The sequence below is a fragment of the Lissotriton vulgaris genome, chromosome 10 (genome assembly GCF_964263255.1).
Source record: "Lissotriton vulgaris chromosome 10, aLisVul1.2, whole genome shotgun sequence".
In the NCBI taxonomy this organism is placed as follows: domain Eukaryota; kingdom Metazoa; phylum Chordata; class Amphibia; order Caudata; family Salamandridae; genus Lissotriton; species Lissotriton vulgaris.
The window spans coordinates 180,004,476-180,031,151 of NC_141698.1; the positions used below are offsets into that span (position 1 = coordinate 180,004,476).

Sequence of the window (26,676 nt, forward strand, 5' to 3'; positions counted from 1 at the left end):
ATGCAAATACAATAATTCACACACGAATACAGAACCAACCACACACATACTAGTACACACATGCATATACAGAAAAGGCACAATGTTTTACAGCCGCGCATATTGTAATAAACGCATACATAGACCTAAAAGACAGACATACACGTTAGGCACACATAGTTACACAAGTACATACAGAACCATTGTATAATTCCTAGAAACAAGTTACATCAATCGCTGCTCCGAGAGCTGAAGGGGAGCAATGGTTGAGCGGCTGTACCATGGGTGTGACGTCACCCCATCACCTGGACCTGTGCGGCATCTCTTCTCAGTTTCTCATTCAAGGCTCAGTCACTGTGCGCACATGCCATGGAGTTTCTCTGCGTTTCTGTGTTTTCATTGGTAAGTGCAGACAAAGTGAAGATTACAACTAAACAAGCATTTGCAATGCAATAGGTCTCGCATTTGCGAGAGTTTAAGCTACTGGCATTGTAAATGGCAATGCCTTTTATTTATATGTTTTGAAAATTAAATTAACACATAAATAAAAAGCATTGTGATGTACAATGCCAATAGCTCAAACTCTTGTACATGTGAGACCCATTCAAAGAAGCGGCTGCCAATGTCCTGGGCTGCTTAGAAAGTGAAAACGCGCATGGCGTGCTGAATGGTGCAGGAAAGCATAGCCATGCCTGCAGAAGGAGAAACTATTTAAAGAAAATTGTGTTTATAGACTAAAAAAAGGCACACCGTGTAACAACGGAAGTAAAAGGGCCAGCCCTCATGGGAGGTTACGAATGAAGACAAGGCGGTACTAAGGAGGGACTAACAAGCCTAATAATTAATCAGAAGCCAGCATTTACGAAGGACAATGACACAAGCCAATGACAAATATGGGTGGAGAGTGGGCGGGACTTCTATTCCATCCAATACAGCATGGCTCACAGAGCTGCACATGCGCTGTCCAGGCTCAACCTAAAAACCCATGGGGTACATTCCACGGGGTACCACTTTTGCCCTAATGCAAGCAAGGACAATGGACTCCCACCCTTGGGTAGGAAAATGAAACGCAAAACACACAACAGAGCAGACCAGGTCTAAAAATGGTGTGTAACTATACCAGTGACTGTGAAACAATAGGATGCATATGTGAACAAATGCTATTGGAAGTTATTGGAAACAAAAAGCTAGAACAAATCCCATCAGCCCACCCTTCCGGTGGAGTTTACGTCACGTGGGAATTGCTGATCAATCCATACCACGTCCGACCATATAGTGCCGGTGTGGAAATGGATGTCAGTAATCTAGCCATGATGTTCAACATAAAGTGGACTAAATAATGTGCAGTGCTCAAGTGATAGTGATAAATAAAATTGACTACCCAGACTCTGAAAAAACGTACAAACAGAAGTCCGTGTGTCAAGGGTTAAAAACACGCCTGGTAGAATGACTACCCTCTGGCGCTGTGCAGGACGGTCGACATGTTTCAGCCTAAGGGGCGTTGCCCCGGCTTTCTTCAGGACCTTAGATATAGAATAGCTACTGCAACTATAACTACAAGTGATGTTAGGTGAGAAATGACAATAAGTTTACTAATAGACAGTTACATATCTACCAGGAACTTTAACGCTTAGACGTCCACTGGCGGGAGAGAAGCATGTCTTACCCCTGTCTTTGAACCAAGCTGAAGTGGTTCCGCTTGGTTCAAAGACAGGGGTACCGACAGACAGAGCAGGCCTCATACTCCTGAGCGGTTGCCGGGTGAGGTGAGGTCTTCACCCACACAAGGCTGGGAAGAAGACATGCTTCTCTCCTGCCAGTGGACGTCTTTTTGTTTCCAATAACTTCCAATAGCATTTGTTCACAAATGCATCCTATTGTTTCACAGTCACTGGTATAGTTACACACCATTTTTAGACCTGGTCTGCTCTCTTGTGTGTTTTGCATTCTGACAGTAGGGGAGCGAGCAGACAGGTCGTTAAATATTCCCCCTGACCCTCCACACATGTTTGTTTTTGTTAGGAAAATGAAACTACAGTTGGGGTGCAGTTGCCAACATTTCTAGCTAAGCGTAGTTCCGGTGCTTTTGCATACAGATCCCATGCCTACAATTAAATAAGATGCTGGGGCTTGGTGCGGGGGAGCACATATCAGAATCAGACAGTAATATGCATGGTATTTAATTTTTGTGTTTTGCTTTAATCGCACTTAGTAGGTGCAGGCTCTGAAGACCTGCTATTATTGGGAGTAAAAAATAATAGTATTAGGCAAAAAGAGCATCTTCAGACAAAATTACCAATATCTTGCTTACCTTTTGCAAGTAAATGTTATACCTTGTCTGATTTATAGGGTAGACCTTTACACTAAAGTGAAACATGCGTATCCTGATGTTAGTAGTGCAACCTGTTTTATAGTGACATGGGTCATTGCAAGCCCTGTACCAAAAGGAGGCATGATCTGTGCTTACTGAATGTGCACTGAAATGCCTGTACTCCTCTGTTTGTTTTATTATACTAAAGTCCAAACCTTTGTTACAGATACATTAATAAAAAAGTATCTTAATAAGATAATATTTATAACTAGGGTCTACACTGAAACTGTTTTTATTGTTACATTTGTTCATGAGCTGATCTTGAAAATTAAGGAAATATCAGGTAAGCACAAGAATTTAAACAAAAAAATAACACTACATGTGGTGCGGTCACACAGGGCAAACAGAAGGGCTTTTTTATTAGCCTCCCAGCTATTACTATTTCATTTTTCAGTACATATTTGTTACTCCTAATTTGGTGCTGTGTCCACGCAAAACAATGCTTTTCTCAGCACATCATTTAAATATGCAGGATTGTGCCTGCATGAATTACTATTTTTTACAACCCTTTTTACAGTGAACTAGGCCCCTTCATCCATCAACCTGAGGATGGTCATGCAGAGAGTTCTTTGCCATCACATTAGTGCGCAGCCACTGCCTCCACTATGACAATACTGCCCCCACGTTGGCAGCCTAACACATGATGAATGATTCAGAAAAGGGGGTGGTGATGGACAGATTATCTGAATTAAGCAGACCACTCTTACCCAGTCCAAAGATCAGGGCTTGATCCATCACTGTTTTTAGCTCACTGCACCATCCCAGCTCAGAACCTGGCTATATGCAAATTAGTCTGTCCCTGGCCCAGTGCATCATGGGAACAGGGCAGACCAAACTACCAAGCCAATTCTTATACTGGGAAGGAAACAAGCTTCCGGGGACCGGTTTCTGGCATTTCAGCCATCTTCGGCCCGGCTTGCTTGAATCCTGATGGTGCAATGAGCTAGGGACTCACATCTGAGTATACCCTTCCACGCTTATGGTGGACAAAAATGATTCAGAAAACACATGATGAAGCCATTTCACTCCATGCTAGATAACTACATATGCCCTTTATATAATAACACAAAGACACACACATATGAAATCTTGGTGAAAGTCAACCAAATATTAGCACACAAGGAAGAGCACGCACTCCAGTACAAACCTTCATGTACATCTTCATACATAAATAAAAGTAACAAAAGTACATACCATCGCTCAAATTAAAAAACAAACTTGCATGAACTAAGTAGCAGCACAAAAGTCGACGATAATCAATGTAATTAATAGTAATAAACATTGCCGAAGTCGCTTAAGCTTAACTAAAAATATAGCAGATCTTTTGGAAGGGCTTTCAGATAGACTGTGTTGAGAAGAATATATCCAAAATGAAGTGTAAAGGAAAGAACGCAGTACTACATTTGTATTTATTTAAAAATTATTAAAATTAAACATTCAAGATGAAAATATGCAAACAACTTAACATCACAAGTCAACAGCGGTTAGTCTGTTGTTTTTTAAAGCAATCTTATCATTTGCATTCAGAATCTCTCTATTTGCATAATAGCATACACCAAACAGCCACTCTCTAGTAATTGCTTACTATTCTGCAGTTGGCTGTACTTTTTAGGTTTCCCCTACAGGCAGCTTTAGCGTCGTTTGTCAAAGACTTGTTGTCTCCAATAGAGTGTGCTTTGGTCCGCATTTTGCGCATAACTGGATAGCTTTATTGTCTTTCTCAGATAGATGCTTTGACTTTCTTCCCTATTCTTGTATTTGTCATGCCAATTTGGCATTTCTTCTTTTTTCCATTTTTGTTTGAATGACATTTATCCTTCCGCTGTTGTCATCAGACATATAACATTTTTTATTTGCCTTTTAGTTCTCCATGTGCGCTTATTGCATTCTCTCTATCATTCTGAGGTCCGTGTAGGTTCCCCAATACCTCTCCTGGCCCACCTCTGGCTCATCCTTTGTTTATTTTCCCCTTCTCTATCTCCTGTTTGTGATCACAATACATCTCTCTCCCTGATGTCGTGTAGGATCATTGGTAAATGCCACACCCCTTCATTCTCATCCATCACCTCCTCACCCCTGCCTTTTTCCACTTTATTTATAATTTATATGTATTGATGTTTCAAAAGCTTTGCTTCCCAATTTGGTAGCCTCTCACAGCTACAGGGCTGCCCGCCTCCCTGCTCATCATTGCTTCCTACTCCTCCCTTCCCGTTCACCTTATTATTTTTAATTGTAACTTTTAGTTATTGTAGCAAAGGGCAAGCCTCAGCACACTGCTACCGAACCACTCACTTCTTTGACAATGCACTCCATCGCACATATTGTTTTCTCCATTTACCATTCTGCAGTGGCCATCAGCCTTCTTAGAATGGAAAATAAAAGTTTTTTGTAAAGGCCAAAATGGCTGCAGGTGCATTACAAAGTAGAAACCTGCTTGTATACCCAATAGCAGTCATATTGGAATGTCTTTTCCTTATGTAAAGACCAATTCCAAAATAGATGCCCATGCATCAGCATGTGTGCAGATTTCACTATGAATTGGTAGCCATTTTAAGATTAACTAATGCCAAAGTGGTGGTAAAGCCAAAATCTTCGTCCTTTTCAGTGTGTGATCTGACATTTTCCAATGCTAGTTATCTATTAGATGGAGCCTTTATACAACATGATTTAAAACATAATTGTCAACACCCACCAGTGCACAGCTGTACTTTAAGAGCACTGTGGAGCAATACATAATGGCCCATGCATAGTTTCTGAGGCAAATAGATGAATGGATATCCAAATACTGTCTACAAAACATTCCTATCAAAATGAAATACTTCTTTTCATGTCCAATTCATTGTCCCTGCCATCTCCTCAACCATGACCACACTCTGTGTGCAGAAGAATCCCATGGATGCCAAATCCAATGTGGCATTCTCAAACACGATCTTCATCCAGGTCATCATAACAGAATATAAAAAAGGTTCATCTGTAACAAACACTTCACTTTGTTGCTCAGGTACTGGTTTTGCCAAGACTAGACTAAGGAAATGCCTGACTGCTGGTCTACTGTCTGCCCCAATGCAGTGGAACACACAATCACAGTAGAGGAACTACAAGCTTGATTGTTGGGGAAAATGGATTATTGTGTAAAGCGACTTCTTTTCAAGGCAGCTACGTTTTTATACTCCTGTGTAAAAGGTGCCCTGCTCAGTTTGTATAAATATTGGATGCATATATTTAATTTTAATGGTTTTACATAAAGACATATTAACACCCCTAGTATCACGCAATGTACCACCATCACCAGGTTCATCGGACAAATTATTAATGCAAAGCACTATGATGCCCACCTGCAAGAATCCATTCACAGTGGAAAGGGGCTCTATGTACTGGGGCATTGGATGTTTGCCAGGAATGTATTAGTACGTTGTTGGTATTTTACCAGCCCCTGTAGACTTTTCACTCATGTGTTATTTTTATCCTCTTTATAGACCACCTTGTGCAACACTGCTTTGGACAACCCGACTCACCGTAAAAAAGAGCAACTTATCCGAGCGGCAGTGAAGTTTCTGGAGACAGATACTATCTGGTGAGTATACCCAGAACCGCCTGAATAGTAGTTTACAAGGTCCACCATTTAATTTCTATACATGAACAGGCTGTACTTCTCTGAGACTTGGATCAGGGGTTCTAAGTGCCTTCCCTATAATGATCTTGCCACATCTCCAACTTTGAATAAATCTTCATAGACCTAGGACATTTCCGAAGTAAGGCTTTTCAGCAGTGATACCCAATGTGTCGCTCGTCAGCAAAAGGTTGCCGTCAGCACCACAAAGTGTTGCTTTCTAGGTGATCTTTACAACTATGTCTTAATTGGGATGCTGAAGAGAATGCACTGATTGCTTCTTCTCTCAGCAGCTACCACACTGACACTTGTTCCTTGGAGGATTGTCTAGATCAACCACAAAGGTTTCAAGATCCTAGGGTCTGAGGCATTTATGCAGAATAATCTTTAATGGCGGGATGCAATCTCTGAAAGGAAAGTATACGTTTTGTGCTGAAGTTTAAAATTGAGTCAGGAACAGGAGCTATCAAGTGGCTGCTCAGGAGCAGAACATCTCAGCAAAGGTTGAAGCAGACAAAAAGAGACCTATTGTCTCTGCTCCTATTTCCATCCACCTTATAGCCCCGGACCTGCTTCATTGTCTTTGCCTCACCAGTGCTGATGCCATCTCCTCTATGAACAAGACCAGTTAGCGGAATTCTGGGTTAGATAAAACACTACAGAGGGTCTGACCCCAGTGAAGTGAAATTTTGAAAAGGGCCATGTGCTGTGCTTAAATGAGCATTTTAAAGTTACAGAAGAGTTTAAACTAGCAGCTTTATGGAAGATAGCGAAGAGTGCTGGCTACTGAACAATGGAAAATTACAAAAGAGTGATAACTGGGATACTAGGGAATTGCAGACCGTGCATAGTGTTGATATTCTGAAATATCACAAAGTGAATTTATAGCAGAATTATGAAAAAATTCAAAGTGATAGCTGGTACGACCTGGGCAATTATGGAAACTACAAGGTGTGCGTATTGGAGCATAAGGGAAAGTGTTAACGGAAACTATGGAAAGCTCCCAAGTCTATTGATCGGTTTCCCTGTTTATTTTTTCATTTGCACTCCTATTATTCTGGCCTCTGCTGAGGCTGGCTAAATAGAATTCTGTCCCATGCTTTTTCATAAAGATGTGCCTTGGTTTTCTCAGCTCATCACTTGCTATTTTGGGACTGGACTAACTGCAGGCACACTAGGGAATAATTCCCTAATAATATCTAACCCATTTTAAGGTAACGGAGAAGTGCAGTCCTCTCTGCCTGATGCATTTGGATCAGGTATAGAATTGAGCAGGATATTTTTCCCCATAATTCAATCGGAGTATCATGCACCTTATAAAGCTATGCTGTCCCTGATTACTCCACCCACGAATCTGGGATATGTGTAGTTTGCTTCTCAAATTAAAATGGCGGATTTAATGGCAATCATCTTCTTTTTGTGAGCAGTGGAATCCTGTCAAAAGTTTTATCAAAGGGCATTCTTGTGTAACTTCCATGTCCTGTGTTTACGTTTGAAATCAGTTAACTTACCTGGAAATAATCCTCTGTGGATGAGGCTTAATCCAGTCTCGCCTGGATTTTGGCAATGCCCTCTACTTAGGAGCCCCTGAAAACACCCTACAAAAGCTGCAGATAATACAAAACTTTGCAGCACGCACTCTGCTGCAGCTCCCCCGCCGTCTCTCAGTTAAATCCTACCTCAGAAGTCTCCATTGCCTTCCGGTCAGGGAGAGAATAACTTTAAGACCCTGTGTATTTCCCACCAAGCGTTCTGGAAAACAGGTGCTGCTATTAATCACTCCCTGATTACCCCTTACCACCCCACTAAACAGCTCCGTTCTGCTCTGTCCTTTCTTGCTACAGTTCCTAGGATTAAAAGATCAAGATGTGGGGGTCGATCTTTTTCCTACAACGCGGCTAAACTGTGGAATTCTCTTCCCCTTCATCTGAGATCTCAGCCCAACCTACTCCTGTTCCGATAAAGACCTTCCTTTTCACAAAAGTATAATAAATCCCTGTTATAAGCCTGACCAGAGGGAACAGTCTTCTAGCGCTAGGACGCCTCAGGGCTGCTACCGCGCTCTATAAATCTTCTTTTCATTTTTCATTTCATTTCATTTCAGTTGTCTGATAAAACAGCAGCTGAGTTTTACCTCTGCAGGCTGTGGTTTTCCTTGAATTTTCATAGATGGCCCTACACTGCCATTGCTGAATTAGTAAAGTCTGTATTGCTAGGTCATTATAAAAGCATGCTGGGTAGAATGTGATAAATGATGCTTCATGGAAAATGCTACATGTAGTAACTGGGCATTACGGAAAACCGCAAAGTGTGATAATACCCCAGTGTGAACTGGCCTTGCATCCTATCAGTTTCTCATAAAGTTATGCCATGGGACTATACACGATATTCCTGGGTAGAACACTGTCCTACCCCTTGGTCCCAGAAAGTGGTCTTTGTAACCCACCATATTTAGACCAATGTTAATAAACGGTTTTCACCTAGATTTATTAGAAAAGTTTTGACCAATGTTGTTTATCCAATCTACTCTTTATGCATCATTTACTATTGAGGCCCTCATGATTGGTGGCTTTGAGTAGGGCACAATATTTATTGCATCCAATAACACTCACAACTGCAGGGTTCGGAATTAATTTGGTGTGATAACTAACATGTATTAAAACCTTTTGGCTAACCAATGCAGATGTTGATGCTTACTTTTTTAGAATACACATGTTCCTGTATTTACCGTGTCCTTTTCTCCTATTGCACCCTGTTATAACTGGGTGCAATACATTCATATAACTTGTAATGCATAACCGTGTGCAAACGGGGATTTGCAGAAGGGCAGAATTATCTGAGCCACTTTCAACGATTGTCTAAAAGGGTCATAGTAGTAAAGTGCTCTAAATCTCCTTATTAAATTGTGTTTTAATTCCAATTTTTTTGTACCAAAATTACGGGCCTACTGAACTGCAAAATGCACAATTTGCATCTAACATCCCACAAATCTATAAGGGCGCCCAGTCTGCTACCTTACAGAGTAGACATTACATAATTTCATTATTGGCCAGGTTTCCAGGCACAAAGTTAAACAGTTTCTTGAGACGAACCCACGTCTTTGGTATGTATGTATGTGTGTTCTTATATAGTGCTCGACTTACCCTAGGGCATCTCGGCACTTGCATTGGGAACCCGTCCTGGCTTTTCCCTGTGAGATAACCCGTACTGCGTATCCCCAAGATGAAAGCCAGGCATCCCGCCGCAGGGGGGCCGTTGTGGAGATTAAGCCAGCTTAATGCCCAGAGTTGCAGAGTGTGAGCCCGTGATTCGAGCAGGCACCGAAGCGAGAATTATCGAGTCCGTGGACAATTGGGCTCAGGACCCTGCCGCGTCGGGAATTGAACCCTGGTCCCGGGTCTGACCTCTGCTTCAGGGTCTGCCTCCTCTAACCAGTGAGCCACACTTCTCCACCTTCTCCTCCTCTTTAGATCAAATCTAATTGTGGTCATGATCTCTGGATGATATTGCGCTTTAAATGCACAGTATACCAATACATTACCCTTACCCCAAAATACTGTTGATTACTGTAGAGTTAAGTGTGTTATTTAAGCATAATAGATTTAGTACCACACTAATTAATGTTTTGCATATAAAGCATGTATGTTCCGTTTGGGTTCAGATGTTCACCATTTGAACGGACAGGTAAATGTTGCTCATTGATCGCGAAGGATTGGGACCCCTGCATTACAGTGAGGCTCAACTCATCACCATCTTGGTTACCAATTGGACTTGTCAAACTTCTACTGAAACCACTGTAATACAGTAAAACCATTATGCTTACACTATGCATGTGTACAGCCTTTTTACACATATTTATTAATCTTCATGTTTTTAAATCACATTTAATGTAGCATTGCAACCATTTCTAGGCCAAAGTCAAAGGTCTGGTTAAAGCTGTTTGAATCGCCCCAATACATATGAGAAAAATGTCTAAGGGTCGATATGCACAGCTTTATGACAAGCAGACTCCAATCTCCTTGTGAAAGAAAGTACTTGCACAACTCATGAAATAGCAGTGGTTTATTTTAGCTATGGTGCTCCCAAACAAAACGCCTTTGTTTCCATCTTGCATTCTAGATCTACTGTGTTGCTCAAAGAGCCTCCCTCTGAGAGCAAGACGTACCTTCTTTTTTATGCTGAGCCCATTTCAGAGACAAAATTGATATTCGGCGTCTCTAAGGGATACCATTTGTATTTCACACCAACATCTATGCCAGTTTTCATAGATGAATGGCACTTCACCTGATTCACATACTTGTGCGGAATCATACTGCACTGAATTGGATATATTTATATAACATGTTTATAGACCTCAAACAAATCCACTCTGGAATCAGAGAACCTAATTGAAACCATTATAAAAAAACAAATACTAGCAAAAGGTACCATGTTTCATACCATAGCAGCATTTACATTTACACTGTTGCACTAACATGTTATTAAAAGAGTTACCAGAACACAAATTGTGACAAAATTGTAAAACTAAAATTAATAATACAGCTGGTCGAAGTACATGTTTAGTTCCTTGCTTTAACGAATTAATAGAGATTTGTTTGGTGTGTAGAGAGTTGGTTCCAGAAAATACCCATCCCACTTTCCTTTACTTCAACAATACAAAATCTGGAACCTGAATGTGATGAGAAAAATAGGTGGACCCCATCCTAACACCGTTTACATTACAGGCTATGTAGTCTATTGCTGTTCCCTTTTACAGTTGACTGTGATTGTTTAGCAATTCACAGGGCGGTGTATGCCATGATTTCAGGATAACTAGAGTGTCATGGCATATGTGTAAACGCAACCCAATACACTCCAGCTCCACATTAGGTGCCTGTAAAAACAGGCCACCTAAAGTGAAACCTGTGTATGCAACCTGCAATGCTTCTTGGTCGCCCAGCTCATAGGATGTTACTGGAATGGCCCCTAATTGCATGTGAAATGAGAGTAGGCTGAATCATTATCAACGGATGGCACACTAGCCTACCCCCAAATAACCCCAATGGACTTCTCTCACCTTGGATTTGTTTTTAGAAGGAAGCAATACACATTTGGCAGAAATGTATAAAAAATAGCCAGAACAGTTCGTATATAGGTTATGCAGTGGATAAATCCAAGTCTTTCCCAGGAACACGCCCAAACCTCACAATGAGCTGGCTCTAAAATGAACAATCAAACTGAGGAGCCCCAATCCAATGACTGATATATATATATATATATATATATATATATATATATATATATATATATATATATGTATATATATAACAATACTGCACTCTAACCATGGTAGACCTTAAGGTTACCAGACTCCTGATGCAAATGGGAAAGAGACAGAAGCCATCTAAAAGAAGATGGTGAAACTTGTATTGCATTAAGCAAGGCCCAGTAAATAGGCCAGGGTAATAGAGTCAATGTTAGAATACACAGATTCAATGAGATTTTGGATTGGATAAAAAGTACTAATACCCTGCAAACAGTGGGTATCGAGGGTCTGAACCACGGAAAAATGCAACTGTCTGGGTTTGTTTGTGAAGTGTTTTTCACTACCTTCATTGTGCCCATTTCAATATGACCTCTGACAACAAGAACATACATAAGTGTACACCTTACTTCAAAGACTTCCAAACATATTTCTTGTATGGCCTGCTGAGGAAACCAGGATCCACAATATCAATTCAACATGCAGCTGCTACAGGGTTACGCCATGCATTAGATTGCTCAGTAGGAGACCATCAGCGCTGTCTGACAGGCACTCCACACAACTGCTGCAGAAAACAGCACCACCACCAACCTCCCACTAGCTCAACCTCAGATACTGTCATAACCTCCCAGCAACAGAGTGGTCACCTCCAACCTTTGCATACTGACTGGGAAAATCATTTTAGCTACATTTGTTGCATTTAAGCTTATTCCATGTGGCTAGTGTACAACTCTGTCATGAAAAAACTGCCCCTACCCCCGGTCTTATCCACTTCTCCGTACCGACTTTGGACACATCAGCTACAGACCTTTATTTTGACTGTCTCTTCATTTTATTGTACTAGCTACCGTGTGGAGGAGCCACCAACCTTAGTGGAACTTCAAAGGAACGAGTGGGACCCCATGCTACACTGGGCAGAGGAGAGGTAGGAGCATTGAAATCTGACTTGTTGGCCTCCAGCAACATCTGCTGGGTGTGGGAACTTGAAGACACGATTCATGGTATGCTTTCATGCACTATAGTATTACTTTTCCTTAACCTATACTATGCTCCCTATATTTTCTGTACATGGGCATGTACAAAATACCATAAATAATCTTCAGGTCAGAGACCAATTTCCTTTTTGGGCTTCCCAACTGTTTGTACACCCACACATAACCCAGGCAATCACATGCAAGGTCAGCTGTGTACAGTGCATACAGCAGAAGAAGATGGGTAATGTTTCACAAACTTGTTTCAGGTCTTATGTACCAATGTTTATCTTTTATCATACAAATGAAGGCTACTGTAGAGGAGTAAGATGTGTTTTTTGAAAATTGTGTGCAAGGTGTTATTAATTTTTTTTCTTAATATGTGACGTGTAGCATATAATACGCTACCATGCAATATATCAAATTGAATACTATGAGTTCCATTAAAAAAGTACTTGGTGAAGCCAAAGCTCTGCCATCTTGAGCTGCTCCAGACTTCAGTAAATTTAAACTTTTTCAAGAGAATATAAAGCATGAAAACATTGACAGGCAATGAGGGTTACTCTAACAGTGACCCCACCTCAGTGAGTTCAAGGGATAGGGTAGTGAGTATGTGAATCTGATAGTACAACCATCACGTAGTCTCCTATCTCCTTGTCCCAGTCGTTACATGTGAGGATAAACCCACCCTTATACAAAAAAAAAACGTAAGGTAAATGGTGTGAATGTAAGACCTGCCGAGCCCTACTGGGCGTCATAAAATGCATGCTATTCCCAGCATCTTCCTGTTTGTTCCCTGTTTTTAAATGAGACAAGAACTGTAGAAATGATATGCGGAGACTCCTATCTGGGCTTGGTCCTCCAGCGATTGCCCACGTAAGGATATTGTTTATGGAGTGCGGTTAATTTAAATGTGTTTATACAGAAAAAATAATGTTTTTATCCTACTCTGCGGAAGTCAGGTGGTACAGTGAGGGACTGGAGGAAGTGCTTTGAGGCCGCGAATGTGTTTTTTAAAATTCTTCTGTCTCTTTTTATTTTACTCTTGTGGAGTTGCAGTGGCAGGAAAACAAAAGCAAAACTGTGTCTGCTGCATAGTGCCTGTTCCTTGTGCATACTCAGCTTGGTATTCTTAAAAGACCAACGGCTTTCGGATTATCGGAGGACGGTGTTTCCAGATCTTAGAACCTAAAAACTAGGGGTAGATGTTGTAGGAAGCTGGCTCTGTATATACTATACCAAAGTGATGTATAGAGTGCAGAGAGTCCAGTGGAACCCCAAAGGTAGGCAGAGGTAAAAGTAGAAAATACCTTACTCTCTATTTGTAGTAGTGTGGGTGAGCAGTAAGGCGTTATCAGAGGGTAATGCTAAGTATTTATTGTACACACTCAGGCAAGATATTAAGTAAAGATCTCAAAGACTGAACTCAGACCAATTTGGTTTTATAAACTAAATTATCAGAATGTATTTCCTGTTATCGGAATCGCAAATATTTCTATGCATGTACCTGTGTCCAACATCTTCCTTGTAAAGCGCTCTGATACCCACAAGGGTCTTGTTCGCGCTATATAAAACCTTCAACTAAATAAATATATTATTTAGTTATATTTATTTCCTAGAACCACGCAAGCCTGGCACAGGTAAGTGTAAATGGTACTTTTTAAGGCAGCTTGAACAATACAAGCAAGCTGAATGAAAATGAATTTGTTATAGGTTTGTAAATGCTTTCAATATAGTTGAAATTACTGTTATGGATTACTTTACAGATTACCTTATGAATTACTTTTTCTACTCAGTGTGATATGCCTAGATATCACACTGGGAAATTTCCTCGAGAAAAGGTAAGTAAAGCAGTTTTTACATATATGCAGTTTTCGTAGAGTTCCATACAAACTAACTCCACCCTTAGAACAATTTTCAAAGAAATGCAGTCAATGCAATCCTACGGGAGGAAATGAAGTTAGCGGTTTGCAGGTAAGTACTTGTTTGTGGGAGTTGTTATTGTGGGGTTAGAATCCGGGTTCCCCCAGGTTCGAGGATGCACTCTCAGAACACCCTTAGCGGCACTAGGGTGGCCGGGTGCAGAGTGCTGAGGACCAATGTTATCCAATGGGGGATTGGGGGTCTCTTGGTGGCTGCTCACGAGCAGGTCACAAGGTTGTGGAAGCAGAGCTCCTGGACTTAAGCTCAAGGCAAAGGGGGATCCAGTTTAGCGCACACGGTGCACCCACAGTGGCACAAGGGCGGCCGGGTGCAGGGTGCTATTTTGGTGTCTTGTGCCCTGTTGTTTTCAATGGTTCTCTTCCAGGGGATCCTCATCAATAGTCATAAGCATTAGAATAGTCCCGCCCATGCGCGGGACCCCGGAAACACTATATTATATGTGCCCCACATATATATATATATATATATATATATATATATGTATATATATATATATATATATATATATATATATATATATATATATATATATATATATATATATATATATATCTACACAACTCCTGGTACCATCCGGTTGTCAGAAGCAAAAACGAGCCGGCACACTGGTATCCGTTTGTGAAAATTTAATCACCAGAACCCCCTCGCAGACGCGTTTCGCCTTAGCGGGCAAAAAAAAAAAATATATATATATATATATATATATATATATATATATATATATATATATATATATATGCTATAGCAGCCAAATCACATCAGAGCTGAAATATGCTGTGAAGAATTTCCACCATACATGAATAATATGCATTAGAAACATGAGAAACAACACCAAAGATTGTTTAGAAACTGTTTTAATGCTTAGGCAGCAGTAGAAATTCTTATAACTCACTGAAAGCATAGAAAGCTCCCAGGCTGCATTGCAATCACACAGTCTAAAAAGACTGAAAAGCTAACCTGTAGCTGTATACAAAAAAACTGACACCGTGCCTTTAAGGCACCCATGACCCCCGGTATCCCATCATGCCTCAGGGGTGACAGTTAGGTCGGTTGTTCTTTCCGGCTCCTTCAGGAAGGATCCTGATTACACAGCTCCACTAATTTCTGTTTTCTGACAGAAAATTACTTCACTTTAAACAACTTTTTTACTTACTTTGACATTTTACATCTAGTCAAGTAAGAAACTGTCTTTTTAAGTCAGTTTAGTGAGCATTTTCAGCAGGAAACGCCTTCACTTTTTGATAAATGTCCTTCTTGTGGCAACAAGAAAGCAAAATCAGACAACCACGACGTTTGTATCCTGTGTCTTCCTGAAGAACATGATCCAGGCACCTGTCCTCACTGCGAGCACCTGTCAGGAAGAACTCTCAAAGACAGGGAGAGAATTCGCATCTATGGCCTGGCTCTCAGGTCATCCAGAGGAAGGTCTCCGGGAAAGAAGGGTTCCAAGAAGACTAAAACATCTTCAAAAGACAGGTCTTCCAACCCTTCAGCTTCAGCGTCAGGCTTGGCGCTGAGGAAAGAACCACCGGTGGATCGTTTGTCTTTAATAATACCTTCGACGGCGGGCTCGCCGTTGAAAAGAACAGGTACGTCGACGACGTCGAAGGATCCAGCTCCGTCATCAAAATCCCCTCCGCCGTCGTCAACCGGGCGACGATCGGCGTCGAGAAATGTGACTCCGCCGCCGTCAACTAGGCGACGGTCGGCGTCGAGATCAAAGGCCCCTCCGCCGTCATCAACCAGGCAACGATCGCTGTCGAGGGAGGTCACTCCTCGCCGTCGTCATCCAGGCGACGACCGGCGTCGAGAAGTGTGACCCCTCCGCCGTTGTCTAAGAAACGACGTTCGGCGTCGAGGACCAAGACCCCTCCACCGTCGACAGAAAAACGTCAATCGGCGTCAAAGACGCAGTCTCCGTCTGCGTTTCGACGTCGCTCGGCGTCGAGGGTGTCCAATACCCCTCCGCCGTCGTCGCACAGACACTCGACGTCGAGAGAGAGGGCTCCGTCGACGGCTGGTCATCGCCGTTCGACGTCGAGAGAGAGGGCTCCGTCGACGGCCGTACGACGTCGAGGCTGAGGACTTCGTCGACGCTGGTCATCGCCGTTCGACGTCGAGGCAGAGGACTCAGTCGACGGCTGGTCATCGCCGTTCGACGTCGAGACAGAGGGCTCCGTCGACGGCTGGTCATCGCCGTTCGACGTCGAGACAGAGGGCTCCGTCGACGGCTGGTCATCGCCGTTCGACGTCGAGACAGAGGGCTCCGTTGACGACTGGTCATCGTCGTTCGACCTCGAGAGAGAAGACTCCGTCGACGGCTGGTCAGCGCCGCTCGACGTCGAGAGACCATAGATCCTCGCATCGATCGCCGTCGAGGCATTCAAAGTCGAGATTGTTGGACCCGTCGACCCCCCAGAGGCGTTCGGTGTCGAGAGAAGAACGCTCGACGTCGAGACATTCAGAAAGAGCTCGATCGTCGTCAAGAAACTCCGTGATCATGGTTACAGAGTCAGCTTCTCGTCATTCCACTTCAGTCTTCTGGCTCCTCAACAACATCCTCAAGGTCCAGAAGTCCTGTCCGCAGATCGCCTGTGCGTCAGCCAGATCCTTCGGCTGCAGAGATCAGACTGTCACCTAGATGGTACAAGTCATTGGACCATTGGCGAGATTCAGGGGCTGCTAAACGTATGCAAGAGTATGTCAGCCCGCATCACAGATCTCCTCTTCAGAGTCTGGTAGAGGAGATGGACAAGCGTAGTCCTCCCAGGCACAAATCACCTGTGAGAACACCAACCAGAATTCACTCTCCCAGAAGAACTTCCGGTTAGATCCCGATCTTCCGGAAGAGAAAGTCCAGCCAGGCCTCGTTCACCCAGAGGAGAAGATCTGGTCAGATCTCGCTCTCCTAGATAGGAAGAACATTCAAAAAGATCGCGTGAGAGGAGGCACGGTACTCACCGTAGACATCGAAAAACTCAGTCTACTTCATCTACCTCTTCTACCAGCTCTTCCAAGAGGAATTACTCTCCTACGCTGACGGATAGTCCTACTTCTAGATCCTCTCCAGTGGATGACATCGGCACTTATGGATGTCCTGCAAAGAGGAGCTCAGAAGCTGAGCATTGAAACGTCTGTCCCTCAGGTTACTACGACAGTAATTTTTGAAACCTTACACAAAAAATCTATCTATCTCTCGTCCACTGTCCCGGGGATTATGGATCCTGTCAAAGACGTTTTCCTAACTCCCGCAGCTATCAGAGCGGTGCCAGCCCGCATTCAGAAGAAATACAATCCGGCTTCTTCTGACCCAGTTTTTGTAAAATCTGACCCTCCAGCAGACTCTGTGATGGTGGCAGCGGCGAGGAAGACGCATGCAGTGGCTGCTTCCTCTTCAGTCCCACCAGACAAAGATAGCAAATCTCAGGACTCGTGGGGTCGCAAAGTTTGCAATTCAGCTGCCTCCACGCTGAAGGTCTCTAGTGCTGCTGCACTTCTGGGTAGATACGACAGAGCCTTATGGGACTCCATGGAAAGGTTCAAGTCCAAACTGCCAAAGGAAGACCAGAAGGACTTTGAAGAGACTATGACAGAGGGATGTCTGGTGGCGAACCAGTTGATAAGCACAGCTGCAGATGGTGCAGTGCTTGCAGCACATTCCTACTCACATGGGGTTTGTGCCAGGAGGTCGGCTTGGTTGCGCCTCACAGGGCTGAAGCCGGCTGCTCAGCATCGCATCCTTAATCTTTCCTTTTCGGGTTCCTCTCTCTTCTGAGAACTTGCGGACGAAGAGATGACCCGTATGAAGACAGAACTAGATACAGTAAAAGCGGTGGGTTTGGAAAAGAAAAAAGAATTCAAACGCCGCTTTAAGACCAACAGGGGGAGAGGGGCTCAACAGAGGGTTCAAACCCCTCAGTGGTCCCAAAGTAAGAACCAGGGAAAATCCCAGTTTCGAGGCAAAGCCAACAGAGGTAGAGGAGGTCACCAACAGTCCTCTAACACCACGAGAGGAGGAAAGGCCTGAGCAGTGGCTTCCTCTGGCACCGTTGCCCACTCCAGTGGGAGGAAGTGCTTCACAACACCTGGCAGAGTGGGTCAGCATCACAAAAGATCAGTGGGTGCTGAATATACTGCGCAATGGATACAGGCTACGTTTCCGTGCGCTTCCGAAGAGCATTCCTCCAAAGAACTCTTGCCCTCACCAGCTAAACTTGCTGCGAAGAGAGGTGAAAGTTCTACTACAAAAAAGAGCTATAGAGGAAGTTCCTCCCTCTCAAAGAGGAAAGGGAGTCTACTCCAGATACTTTCTGGTCCCCAAAAAAGATCAGGAGGACAAGTTCAGACCAATACTCGATCTGCGTCTCTTGAACAAAGTCATCGTCAGAGAAAAGTTCCACAAGTTAGCTCTTCACCAAATATGCCCACATCTTCAAGCCGGAGATTGGATGTGTTCGGTGGATCTGCAAGATGCATACTTTCACATTCCAATTGCTCTACAGCATCGCAAGTACTTGAGGTTTGTCGTAGGAAGCAAACACTACCAGTACAAGGTGCTACCCTTCGGTCTCAAGTCCGCACCACGAGTCTTCACCAAATGCATGGCAGTGTTGGCGGCTTTTCTTCACAAAAAGGGACTCTTCATCTACCCATACCTGGACGACTGGCTCCTAAAGGGGTCATCTCCGGTACAGGTAACGCACGATCTGCAACTTTGCCTGCACCAGTTGCACAGACTCTGTCTCCATGTAAACCTTGAGAAGTCAGTCCAGCGGCCTACACAGTCCATCCACTACCTAGGCTCCGTTCTGGACACAAGATTGGGAAAAGCGTTTCCTTCGGAGGAGAGACTTTTTTCCATGAGTCAGAAATGTGGGATTCTGCTAGAGTCTCTGTTTCCAACAGCCCGACAAGTAGCATCCCTGCTGGGTTCCATGGCGTCCTGCATTTTTCTCATCCCAAACGCCAGACCGGAAATGCGGCCTCTGCAGCAGGCTCTAGAGGACCAGTGGGACCAAGCGACAGGGCGTTGGGAAGATCGTATCACTCTTTCCCAAGCAACGAAGGATGCCATGAAATGGTGGACTCGGAGGAGGAATGTCCTGGTGGGAGTGCCGTTTCACCAACCTCTTCCATCCCAGTCTATAGTGACGGATGCCTCTCTGCAAGGCTGGGGAGCGCACATGGGTCCACTTCAAATTCAAGGTCAGTGGTCTGCACAGGAGCAGACATACCACATCAACATGCTGGAATTCAGAGCGGTATTTCTAGCTCTCAAAGCTTTCTTTCCAGCGATCGAGTCCAACTCAGTCCTAGTTCAGACAGACAATACGACCACCATGTTCTATCTGAACAAACAAGGAGGCACACGATCTCGCCCACTCTCCCGAGAGGCTCAAACAATCTGGCATTTGCTTCTCTCTCGAGGCCTCACAGTAGTGGCAGTGCACCTTCCAGGCGAGTTGAACGTAAAAGCAGACTTACTCAGCAGGCACTTCGAAGAGCAGCCAGACTGGGTGCTAAACGACGAAGTGGTAGAAGAGCTGTTTCGTTGCTGGGGTCGTCCAGCCATAGACTTGTTTGCAGACAATGAAAACGCCAAATGCCACGCCTTCGCGTCCAGGTTCAACCCGCCAGGAACGCAGGGGAATGCTCTCCTGATGGATTGGTCGGGAACATTCGCTTACGCGTTTCCTCCCCTGGCTCTGATTCCGAAGGTAGTGTCCAAGCTCCTCAGGTCGGACATGGAGATGATCTTGATAGCTCCGGATTGGCCACGGCAGTGGTGGTACCCGGACCTTCTGCATCTGTCTGTGTGTCCACACAGACGACTTCCTTGCAGGCCGGACCTGTTGAGCAAGATGAACGGGAGGATAAGGCATCCCAACCTCCCATCACTGAACCTGACAGCATGGCTCCTGAGGTCCTGCAATATGGACATCTGAACTTACCTCCTGAATGCATGAACATTTTAAAGGAGGCTAAGAGGCCTTCCACGAGAACGTCCTATGCGTTCAAGTGGAAAAGGTTCTACATATGGTGTAGGGGTCATCACTTAGATCCGACTAAAGGGCAGGAGGAGGTAATCCTACCATACCTCCTTTCCTTGGCAACTTCTGGTTTGAAATATGCTTCCATTAGAGTGCATTTGTCAGCCATAGTAGCGTACAGAAAATCACCTAATCAGATTTCTTTCTTTCAGATTCCGGTGGTTAAGGATTTCCTCCAGGGGTTGAAAAAAGTGTATCCCCCTGTGCGACATCCTTCTCCTCCTTGGGAATTGAAAATGGTTCTATCCAGGTTAATGTCACCCCCTTTCGAGCCCATCCACAAGGCCTCTTGGAAAGCGGCTTTTTTTTAGTGGCGATTACCTCAGCGCGCAGAGTAAGCTAGATACAAGCGCTCTGTGTGAAGGAACCATATACTGTTTTCCACCACAATAGAGTAGTCCTGAGGGCTCATCCATCTTTCTTGCCTAAGGTTGTTTCTGATTTTCATATAAATCAGTCCATTTCCCTCCCTTCGTTTTTTCCAAATCCTACCACCCCAGCCGAGCGGTCACTGCACTCCTTGGACCTTAAGAGAGTGCTCAAGTTCTATTTGGAGAAGACTAGAGGGATCAGGAAAACGGATCAACTGTTTGTGAACTATGGTTCAATGAGGACGGGTTTTCCAGCGGCCAAGAGGTCCATCTCCAGATGGATTGTCTCTTGCATTAAATTGGCCTACCAGCTTGCAGGCAAGCCTTTATTGGTGTCACCCAAAGCGCATTCCACTAGAGGGAAAGCCGCTACAGTAGCTTTCCTGCATGACGTTCCAATGTCAGAAATATGCAAGGCTGCAACCTGGAAATCAGTTTATACCTTTACGAGGCATTACTGTCTCGAATCTGATTCCAGGGCTGATACTCCAGTAGGGCAAGCCTCCTTGAGAAATCTGTTTGGGTAGCCTGTAGCCTGCTCAGGCTTGTTGATGAGATTGCTGTCTTGTCATTCCTTTGCCCACAGGGAAGAGGAGAGGCTCGCTATTCTATTCTAATGCTTATGACTATTGATGAGGATCCCCTGGAAGAGAGGGATTAGTTACTTACCTGTAATCCTAGTTCTCTTCCAGGGGTATCCTCATCAAAGTCATAAGCAACCCTCCTGCCTCCCCGGGCAAAGGATATTCTTTAATAAGGAGATATTGTTAACCTATTTTGTTACTGGGTTTGTTTCAGTCTCCGGAAAGAACAACCGACCTGTCACCCCTGAGGCATGCTGGGATACCGGGGGTCATGGGTGCCTTAAAGGCACGGTGTCAGTTTTTTTGTATACAGCTACAGGTTAGCTTTTCAGTCTTTTTAAACTGTGTGATTGCAATGCAGCCTGGGAGCTTTCTATGCTTTCAGTGAGTTATAAGAATTTCTACTGCTGCCTAAGCATTAAAACAGTTTCTAAACAATCTTTGGTGTTGTTTCTCATGTTTCTAATGCATATTATTCATGTATGGTGGAAATTCTTCACAGCATATTTCAGCTCTGATGTGATTTGGCTGCTATTGCATGTTTTTATATATATATATGTATTTATATATATATATATATGAGTATATATATGTGGGGCACATATAATATAGTGTTTCCGGGGTCCCGCGCATGGGCGGGAATATTGTAATGCTTATGACTTTGACGAGGATACCCCTGGAAGAGAACTAGGATTACAGGTAAGTAACGAGGTCTCCATGCAGAGGCTACATGCGACGTCGGGGAGGCATAAAGGGGTCAACCCATTGTGGACTCTTGACGCGTTGGGGGACCACGCTGGGGGACCACGCTGGGACCAATGGGCCACTCGGATAGTGATGGTTCCAGGCATCAGGTGTCTTTGTCCTCAGCAGGCTCAGAGTCTTTCTTGGCTGTTTCCTCTGAACAGAGCTGCTGTTCACAGGAGATTCTGTTTTTGTGGAAGGCAGTCAGTCCTCCCAGGGGTTCTGGAGGTCGCTGGCTGCAGGACAAGGCGACATTTGGCACAGGATCTCTGGAAACTGCAGACAACCGGTAAGGGTGGGGTCAAGTAAGTTTACCCCTGCAGTCTCCTCTGCTGGGCTTCCTCTTTCTTCCTCCTTCATCGTAGGTTGCGGGAATCTGTCTTCTTGGTTCAGGGCTGCCCCCTAAATACTGTAGTTGCGGGTGTTCCCGTAGTCCAGACGGCTGGTGACGAGGGCCTGGGTGACCGTCTTCCTGGTTTCGGTGGGGATCCAACGGAAGTTCTTTCGGAGCATGCGCAGGGTGTTGAAGCAGGTGGACGAGACGGCGTTGACTTGCTTGGTCAGATGACTTCGGTGGCCGTGGATCGGAACGGGGGAGGTGGACTCTCTGGGTTCTTCCGGCGAGGAACGAGATGATCCACTCCAGTGCCGCTCCTTGGATTCCAGTGTTGCTGAGGCGTTGTATCAGGGTGCGGTGGCATACGGTGTCGAAGGCTGCTGAGAGGTCCAGGAGGATGAGGGCAGCAGTTTCCCCGTTGTCGAGCAGGGACCTGATGTCGTCGGTGGCTGCGATGAGGGCGGTCTCGGTGCTGTGGTTTGCTCGGAAACCGGACTGTGAGGGGTCGAGGGATCCGTTGGTCTCGAGGAAGGCGGAGAGTTGTCTGTTGACGGTCTTCTCGATGACTTTGGCTGGAAAGGCGAGGAGCGAGATGGGGCGGAAGTTCTTGAGGTCCGTGGGGTCCGCGGTGGGTTTCTTCAGGAGGGCGCTCAGCTCGGCATGTTTCCAGCTCTCCGGGAAGGTGGTGGATGCCAAGGAGCTGTTAATGATGTTCCGGAGTTGGGGTGCGATGATGGAGTCGGCTTTGTTGAAGATGTGGTGAGGGCAGGGGTCGGCAGGGGATCCGGAGTGGATAGTGTTTATCAGGCGGGTGGTGTCTTCGGTGCTGACAGGGGTCCAGGTGCAGATGGTGGTGGTGGGGGGCGCTGTTTCGGTGGTTGGGTGCGTGGTTTGTGCGCCGAAGCTGTTGTGTATGTCGATCTTTCGGTGGAAAAACGAGGCGAGTGAGTCGCAGACGTCTTGCGAGGGTGTGATGTCGTTGTTGCAGGCGCTGGGGTTGGAGAGCTCCTTAACGATGCTGAAGAGTTCCTTGCTGTTGTGGGTGTTGTTGTCCAGTGGTTCTTTGAATGCTGTCTTCTTGGTGGTGGGGATCAGCTGGTGGTGTTTGCGGGTGGCGTTCTTGAGGGCTGTCATGTGTTCTGCTGTCTGGTCGCGGCGCCAGGCATTTTTGAGGGTGCAGCAGGTTTTCTTGAGTTCTTGAGGTTGTTGGTGAACCAGGAGGCTTTCTTGCTGCTGGGTCTGCTGGGAGGGTTCTTCAGTGGTGCGAGTTCGTCGGCGCAGTTGGTGAGCCACTGTGTGAGGTTGCGGGCTGCTTCGCTGGGGTCCGTCGTGTTGGTGGGCGGGTTCTGGCTGAGGGTGGTGGTGAGCTGGTCGGCGGTGATCTTGCTCCAGCTTCTGCGGGGAGCCTGTTGCGGGTGGTGGTGGGTCGTGGTTCTTCTGAAGTTGAAGTGGATGCAGCTGTGATCTGTCCAGTGTAGTCCGGTGGAGTGCTGAAGGAGATGTGTTTGCTGGAGGAGAAGATGGGGTCAAGCGTGGAGCCGGCGTAGTGGGTGGGGTTGTTTACCAGCTGCTTGAGTCCGAGGTTGGCGAGGTTGTCCAGCAGGGCGGCGGTGTTGCAGTCCTTGTTGTTCTCCAGGTGGAAGTTGAGGTCCCCTAGGAGGATGTAGTCTGTGGAGGTGAGGGCGTGCGGACTGATGAAGTCTGCGATGGCTTCGCTGAATTGTGTGCATGGTCCGGGGGGTCTGTAGATGAGGGTGCCTCTGAGGGTGGTCTTGGGGTCGGTGTGTATCTTAAAGTGAAGGTGCTCGGCAGCGGTGAGGGTGTCGTCGGAGTTGGTTGTGATGCGGTTGACGATGGGGATGCCTTCTCTGGTTTGGTTGACGCGGTCCCTCCGTGTGATCTTGTAGCCTTCCGGGATGGCTATGTCGGGGGCTGAGGAGGCGTTCATCCAGGTTTCTGTGAGGAAGGCGACGTCTGGTGATGTTGTGTCGAGCAGGTTCCAGAGTTTGACGACGTGCCTGTGGACGGAGCGGGTGTTGAGCAGGATGCACTTGAGGTGGTTGTTGCTGGTGCTCGGCTTTGAGGGTGCGGTGCTGGTTCAGAAGCAGGTGAATTGGCAGGTGAAGGGTCATTGGGTGCGTTTCGGGGTGGCTCGGTAGCAGGCGGGGTTCCGGCTGGCGTTGAGTGCGTGGAGGGTGGCGGCGTCGTAGGTTCGTCGGGTGCGTTGTCGTCGTTGAGGACCAGGCGTCCTGTCGCTGGGTGCGGACGGGCATAGACGGGCTTGCCTTTGGCACGCCTTCGGCGCACAATCGGCGCATCTGCGTGGGCTCCATATGAGGCGAAGTGGGAGGGAGGAGCAGCTGGGAGGCGGGAGCGGGGCGGCCAATGGGTACAGAGAGAAAAAGGGGGCGGGCCGCGAGGGAGCAGCGGCGGGAATCTGGGAGCGGGGGGGGGGCACACCAGGGGTACAGTACTTACGAATATCACAGTATCTACTAACAGGAAAGGAAAGTACAAGTTACAAAGCAATATCTACTAAACAGGAAAAGAAAGTACAGGTTATAAGGCAAACAGCACGGAGAATGAGGCCAACAGCGGTGATGACGAACGATCAGCAGCGAGGGGGCACCGAGGCCAGGGGCTAGCCTGGGGCCTCAGCTGGCGAGCCGTGCGGCGTGGGGGGTGTCCTTGTCTTTTGTACCAATTGAAAAAATTGCTCTAAGCTTGAAAAACTTTATTCGTAACCCTCTGCATGAGCCAGCCAGAGTTGCATCTTGTGCATTATTCTTGACTTAGTTTAAAATTGAGGAGAGATAGGATGGTTGAAAAGGAACCACCAATCTTTTTCCACTCCATCAGGTCCCTACACTAAAAGTGAATGAATGCAGTAACATTACTGTCATTAGCTCTCTTTAACTGTCTTCGAAGGAGTCAATTACAAACAGCCCAAGGAACCTTGTCATTTGTTTTCACAATAAGGCCAAAAATTCCATGATCTTTCAAATTTAGATGTATTCTAAGTCCAGCCACCGGGCGAATAGACCACTTTTGGTGAGACCATGTGTCTTCTTTGACTGTAGAACTCAAGTTGGTAAGGAGTACTGACCTGAAATTGGTGGAACTTTTAGACTCACACGTAGAAAGTCACTGATTATTGCAAACTTGATATTGAACAACTGTGAATTATTTATGGCACAAGGATTTGAAATTGTACCCTACTCTCTTAAAAATTAGGGTGTTGCCTGTAGATCGGAATAATGATCTAATAAATCTTCGGTCTGTTGAAAGATGTATCCCATCATAGGAAGAGATTGCCACTAATGCAAAATTAACAGTAGTCTCTCAGACCTCGAAAAATCTACTCGCCCACTCTCAATTGCGAGTAAATTTTGATCAGGTCGAGCTATTTTTAGCATCTACTAGTCTGGCGAGTAAACTTAGGCTGGAAAGGAACTGCTGTTCTCCTCCTTAAGAAGGTGAAAGAGCAATAAAGATGCCATTAAAGATTTGTAAAAGGATATGGGTCCATTGTGACTACCCTGATTGATCTTGCATCTAAGAAAATGCCCAAGAAAGTTGAGTGGACAGTAAGCTGTCAAAAGGCATTTGATGATCTGAAGCAGGCAATGTGCACTGCTCCCATCCTGCAAAGTCCTGACTACTCCAAAACGTACATTGTCCAGACAGATGCGTCTGAGATAGGGGAGGAGGTGTGTTATCACAACTTAATGCAGAGGGCCAAGATCAACCAGTAGCTTTTATCAGCAGACGGTTGACCCCCAGGGAGAAACTTTGGTCAGCCTTTAAGAGGAAAGCCTTTTCTGTGGTCTGGGCCTTGCAGAATCTGAGGCCATACCTGTTTGGCACTCACCCCATTGCTCAAATAGGCAGCAAGCCCCTCTTATGGCTTAAACAGATGAAGGGTGAAAACTCCAAACTTTTGAGGTGGTCAATTTCAATACAGGGGATGGACTATACAGTGGAACATAGACCTGGTAGTGACCATGCAAATGCAGATGGACCCTCCCAATATTTCTACTTAGAAAATGAAGACTCAACTGGGCAAGGTTAGTATCATCTCCTTAGTTGTTTTTTTTTGGGGGGGTGGGTTGTGCTGGAAAGTAGAATCTGCTTTTCTGGTTACCCCCAATTTTTGCCTGGTATTATGCTGTTTCTGACTGAGGTCTTGCTAATCTGGACCCCAGTCTCTGTGCTTTCTACCATAAATTGGTATGGTAAATACTTAGATACCACCCAGATTGGACACTGATGTACCCTTATCAGTACCTAGTATATGGTACTTGGGTACACCAGGGTCCCCCACACGGGGCCACTCAAACTAACTGCTGGCCTGCCATTGCAGCCTCTGTAAGCTGGTGCTAGCTTACGCTTACAAAAGATATAGGTTTTCCTATACCTAAGGTCACTGCACTTAAACCTATAAGTCATCCTTAAAGCAGGCCTTTCAATCCT

General features: G+C 45.4%; 1 protein-coding gene across 2 annotated transcripts in view; it reads left to right on the top strand.

Annotated features, from left to right (window-relative positions):
- The window catches only part of ATPAF2 (ATP synthase mitochondrial F1 complex assembly factor 2), a 225,168-nt gene that overhangs the window by 159,688 nt on the left and 38,804 nt on the right, over positions 1-26,676 (top strand). For both annotated transcript variants that reach the window (XM_086940829.1, XM_086940828.1), the window contains exons 5-6: positions 5,827-5,924; positions 12,047-12,127. In XM_086940829.1, coding sequence (XP_086796955.1) covers positions 5,827-5,924; positions 12,047-12,127 — 179 coding nt within the window. The remainder of the gene's footprint in view (positions 1-5,826; positions 5,925-12,046; positions 12,128-26,676) is intronic.